The 4,491-nt window shown below is 28.9% G+C and overlaps 1 protein-coding gene across 3 annotated transcripts in view; it reads left to right on the plus strand.

Annotated features, from left to right (window-relative positions):
* LOC108752129 (protein quiver) overlaps nucleotides 1-1,688 on the plus strand; it is a 7,119-nt gene extending 5,431 nt beyond the window's left edge. For all 3 annotated transcript variants that reach the window (XM_018492770.1, XM_018492768.1, XM_018492769.1), the window contains exons 5-6: nucleotides 66-212; nucleotides 1,211-1,688. In XM_018492770.1, the coding sequence (XP_018348272.1) occupies nucleotides 66-212; nucleotides 1,211-1,467 (404 nt within the window). In that variant the 3' untranslated portion in view covers nucleotides 1,468-1,688. The remainder of the gene's footprint in view (nucleotides 1-65; nucleotides 213-1,210) is intronic.
* The last annotated feature ends 2,803 nt before the right edge of the window (nucleotides 1,689-4,491 follow it).

The raw sequence follows: 4,491 nt of genomic DNA on the forward strand, positions 1-4,491 counted from the left end.
TGTACATTTTTTCCCAAGTGCGATAGAGAGAAAACATGGTCTTTGAACGCGCATTTGTTTTACAGCTCGTTCCATTTACTGCTACGAATGCGATTCATGGACGGATCTCAGATGCAAGGATCCTTTCAACTATACGGCACTACCCAGAGACCAGCCACCGCTGATGACATGTAACGGATGCTGCGTGAAAATGGTTCGCAACGCAAAATCACGTAAGTATTTATCTTTATTATAAGAAAGCCACCTTTTTTAGAGAGAATTAAAATGTCTATTAGACTTTTCATAACTCAGACTACATCATAGCTGCTTAAATTTAAAGAAATTAATTTAACGACGTTCAAACATCTCACAAGAGAAATCTGGCAAGTATAAAATAAAAAAGACTGAAATTTGCATGTATAAAGTAGACTCAAACATAGATTTAATGACAAATTAATTTCTTGTTGGCTGATAAAGAGTTTTAAGGACACATTCTCTTGAAAATTTTTTCATTTCTGAGCAAATATCGCCGAAACAAAGAGAAATACAAAAATATTTTGAATAAAAGTTTTACAATTTTGAAAATACTTTATAATAACGTGATTAAATTTCTCGAAAATATACTATTTTCAAGATATTCCTACCACTTACCTTTTCTTTTAATTTAAAAACTTTTTCCAACTCAATTAAAGTTTATTTCACGTTAAAGTGTATACTTGGCGGTAGTTCGTTCGAATACGTGCTTATTTGATGTGATCTTTAGAAATTAATATCTCCTAAAGTATTGGAAAATGGTAAAGGACTTTTCGACTCATTGTCAATTTAGTCTGCTCTATCTGCTCACGAAAAGTGATCTCGTAGGACATCTATATAACTTGGTCGAAACATTTTTTTTGTATTCCTTATTATTTTGGCGCGCGATTATAGAAAATCACTCAGAAACATTAATTTAATTAGAAACAAAAACCAATATTTTTTCAAGAAATTGATTTCACTTTTAAATCTCGTTTATCAGCCATAATAAAAATGTTTTTTAATAAAATTCATCTACTCTATATATACTTAAGAAAACTAAGATTTTCTTTAATTTTATTTTAATTGAACGTTTTTTTTTTTAAGTAAATTATGGTATTATGGCAAAACAATTATACACATATTAAAGAATCATTAGATATAAGAGCATATATTTTGATTAACTTACTTATTGCTTATTATTCCCTTTGGCTTACAGCGTACGAAAGCGTAAGAAGAACCTGCACCGCGCAGCTACAAATAAACTTATTCATGGTGGACCACGTGTGCATGATGGAAAGTACCGGCACTGGTCACATGTGCTTCTGTGAGGAGGATATGTGCAATCGTGTACCCCCGACCTCGAGTTCGAATCCCGTACTCCTACTGATCCTGTCGACCATCCTTATTTTGCGTTCGGCAATCTTAAGAGCCTCCGCTTGCTTTGTAGAACGTTGCAATAATCATATCGTATAACATCAATTAATTCGATCCACCCATCGCAGTGGTCTCCAATCATATCCTTTGTAGAAATTTTAGCGAGTCGACAAACCGACCAGTCGTCGGAACGAACGATTAAGCCGATTTTGATCTCGAAAGCTAGGTCCTTCGAGATATTGAAAAAAGTAGTCAAATAAGCATATTAGAGTGATAGACGATTGACGTGAACGATTATTGATTAACTTTGTGCCTCTTTCAAGCGCATGTATGATCCATTAGATCCATTAGAAATTGAATATATTATATTTGTATAATATAAAAATTTTATCAAAGTTTTGCATATCTTAGTTATAATAGATACTATATGCGTAATAGAAGATGAGAATGTTATAAGATGAATTCGGGTATATGTTAAAAGCTGAAAAAATATATATACAAGTATAAATAGACGTCTGCAAGTAAAATATAGTATATTCCTATATTCTCATAAAAAAATTATTATTCATTATAATGCTGCTCAAATTAATTTTATTAATTAATTTATGTTTCCCTCGAAAGACAAACTCTTTGAGGTAAACATAATATAATGATGAATTCGGTCACTTGCAGTACACTGGATTGATGCATATTAAAAGCTGCTTTATATATATTAAGTATTTAAATGCGCAATATATATATATATATAATTAATTTTGACAATGAAATAATATATGTATATTCTGTTAAATAACGTTAAATATCACATTATTAAATATTTTTTTTAATGTTTAAATCCTTTTACATTTAATTTTGCTAATTTTATGGATAGCAGTTTATTGCACCGTAATTTTACACAATTATGGTTCCATGCCATAACTATGATCCAAACCGATATTTGAAATACGAACATCTGACAAACACTATTAAGTACGTAGTTTGTCTGCTGTATGATTTTGGACCATAGTTGTGTGAAATTATAATACATTAATCTACTGTAATGTAATTGACTAAATTCTCAATAAGAAAGCTAAGCCGCGCATCTAATACTTTTAAATAATAGATGAAAGAAAGTTAAACAAAGTTATTAATAGCATTAACAATAAATGTTATGATCAACTTATCTCTTAGAATAGGATTAGATAATTATTAATTACTGTAACTCTAATAGAAAATTTCATCTTCTTTCCAAAGCGAGATTTGCCCAATTTGTGAATCGTTCGTTCCGATTATTGGCCTTAGACAGCATCGATAGTACCTAGGCGTTTCTCGTGTAGAAATCATCCCAACTATCTAATCAACATCTCTAACATTTACAGGGCGAGTCCGGGTTCTCTATTAGTTGCTCTTCGAGCAAGCACGACTAGCTATCATTATTAGTAATATATATAAACCCTGAGGAAGGAATTTTATTGAAAAACATGCTAAATTTGAAATAAAGTGATTAAATTACATGATTTAATTAATTTAAGTTTGGATGATAAAAACCATACATATTTGTAGCAAAATTGACCTAATGCAATAATTCCATTAGAAAATTTAATTATTTTTGTAATATTATTTGATATACATTGCATACAGATATATTGCAAATGATTTATTTAAATTATATAATTCTACAATATTTCTTATTTAAACTTAGCATTTTTGATGCTTTAAATATTTGGCAATTATATAATTGATTGTAAATATTTATTGTTTAGTCTTAAAAATTCCTAAATTTTAAAAAATACAATACAAAATTTTAAATCGACAAGTGGAATATAACATAAACTTCTTCCTTAGCGTTACCGGGCTGCATGTACTCGACTGTCGTTCAGGAACATCGATGATTTAGCCCTTTATTTCAATATTACGATAAAGAGAAGAAACAAAATGTGGATACTCTAGCTTTTGAATTCTTCTCACAATAATGCACCTCACTGTGTTGTTTTATTCTAATGCGACAATGTTCGACGCGAATGGTCGAGTTTGTTTAATGCAAAAACTTATAAAGAAGCACAACAAAATTAGACGAGGTATGAACGCCGATTGTACATGACATATTACATAAAAAATATTAACATATATAAAGAATTCAGAAATTTTGATTTTGGAGTGAGTATTAAAAAAAATAATGAAAATCTAAAATCTTCTACGTACAAAATCTAAAGTTTATAATTCCGAAATTCATGTAATTCATACATTAAACCATTATATACATTTAAAACAGAAATACTGAGTAGAAGTTTCCTCCAATCATATTTTTCTATGTCTGTTATACAGATTTGCTTAATATACAAAGTGAATAATTGTATATAAAAAACTTTTCTAACATAATATGTTTTGTATAGTTATTCCGCATATAAAAGTATTAAGATAAAGTTATTAAAAAATTAATAGTTCACGATTGTATTCTGGCATACTTGACATGTAATATTTTGAAGTATAAAATGTCTTTAAAGTTATTTATGTTTTTATAATCGTGCTTTATACTTTCTTGCACAAAATAATAAGATGAAATAATTAATGTAAAAAAAGCACTGCTTTTATATACAGAATGACTATTATTGAGTCATGTTGTGTTAGAAAAATCGTATAATTAAAAAAATGTAGGTAACCTTGAAGTCTTTGACATTCTCTGACTCATAGAAAAGAAAAAATTATTACCAGTGTATTGAGATTCTTGATACAATTTTATAATGAAAATATTTTAATATGTATCTCTAAAAATATTAGTGATATGCTAAATGGACAAAATTATTGCCTTATCCTGTGTATTAATTTCTGCAAAATTATACAGTTCGATATGTCATTCTATGGTCAATCGCGGTTTTAAAATTTAATATAATAATGCTGATAATATACCATACTGCATTTATAAAATAATGACATTCATAAAATATGACAATATTTGACATTGTAGTGACAAATGGCGTTCATTCGTCGTGCAATTCAATCAATTTAGTGGAATGCTTCCTTGATTGTATCTAATTAGGATTTTCTTTTTCTCTTCTTTACATTATCTTTTTTTCCTCTCTCTCTTTTTCTCTTTCTCTATTTTTCTTTCTCTCTCTCTCTCTCTCTCTCTCTCTCTCTCTCTCT

Source organism: Trachymyrmex septentrionalis, unplaced genomic scaffold, assembly GCF_001594115.1.
Source record: "Trachymyrmex septentrionalis isolate Tsep2-gDNA-1 unplaced genomic scaffold, Tsep1.0 scaffold56, whole genome shotgun sequence".
NCBI lineage: Eukaryota > Metazoa > Arthropoda > Insecta > Hymenoptera > Formicidae > Trachymyrmex > Trachymyrmex septentrionalis.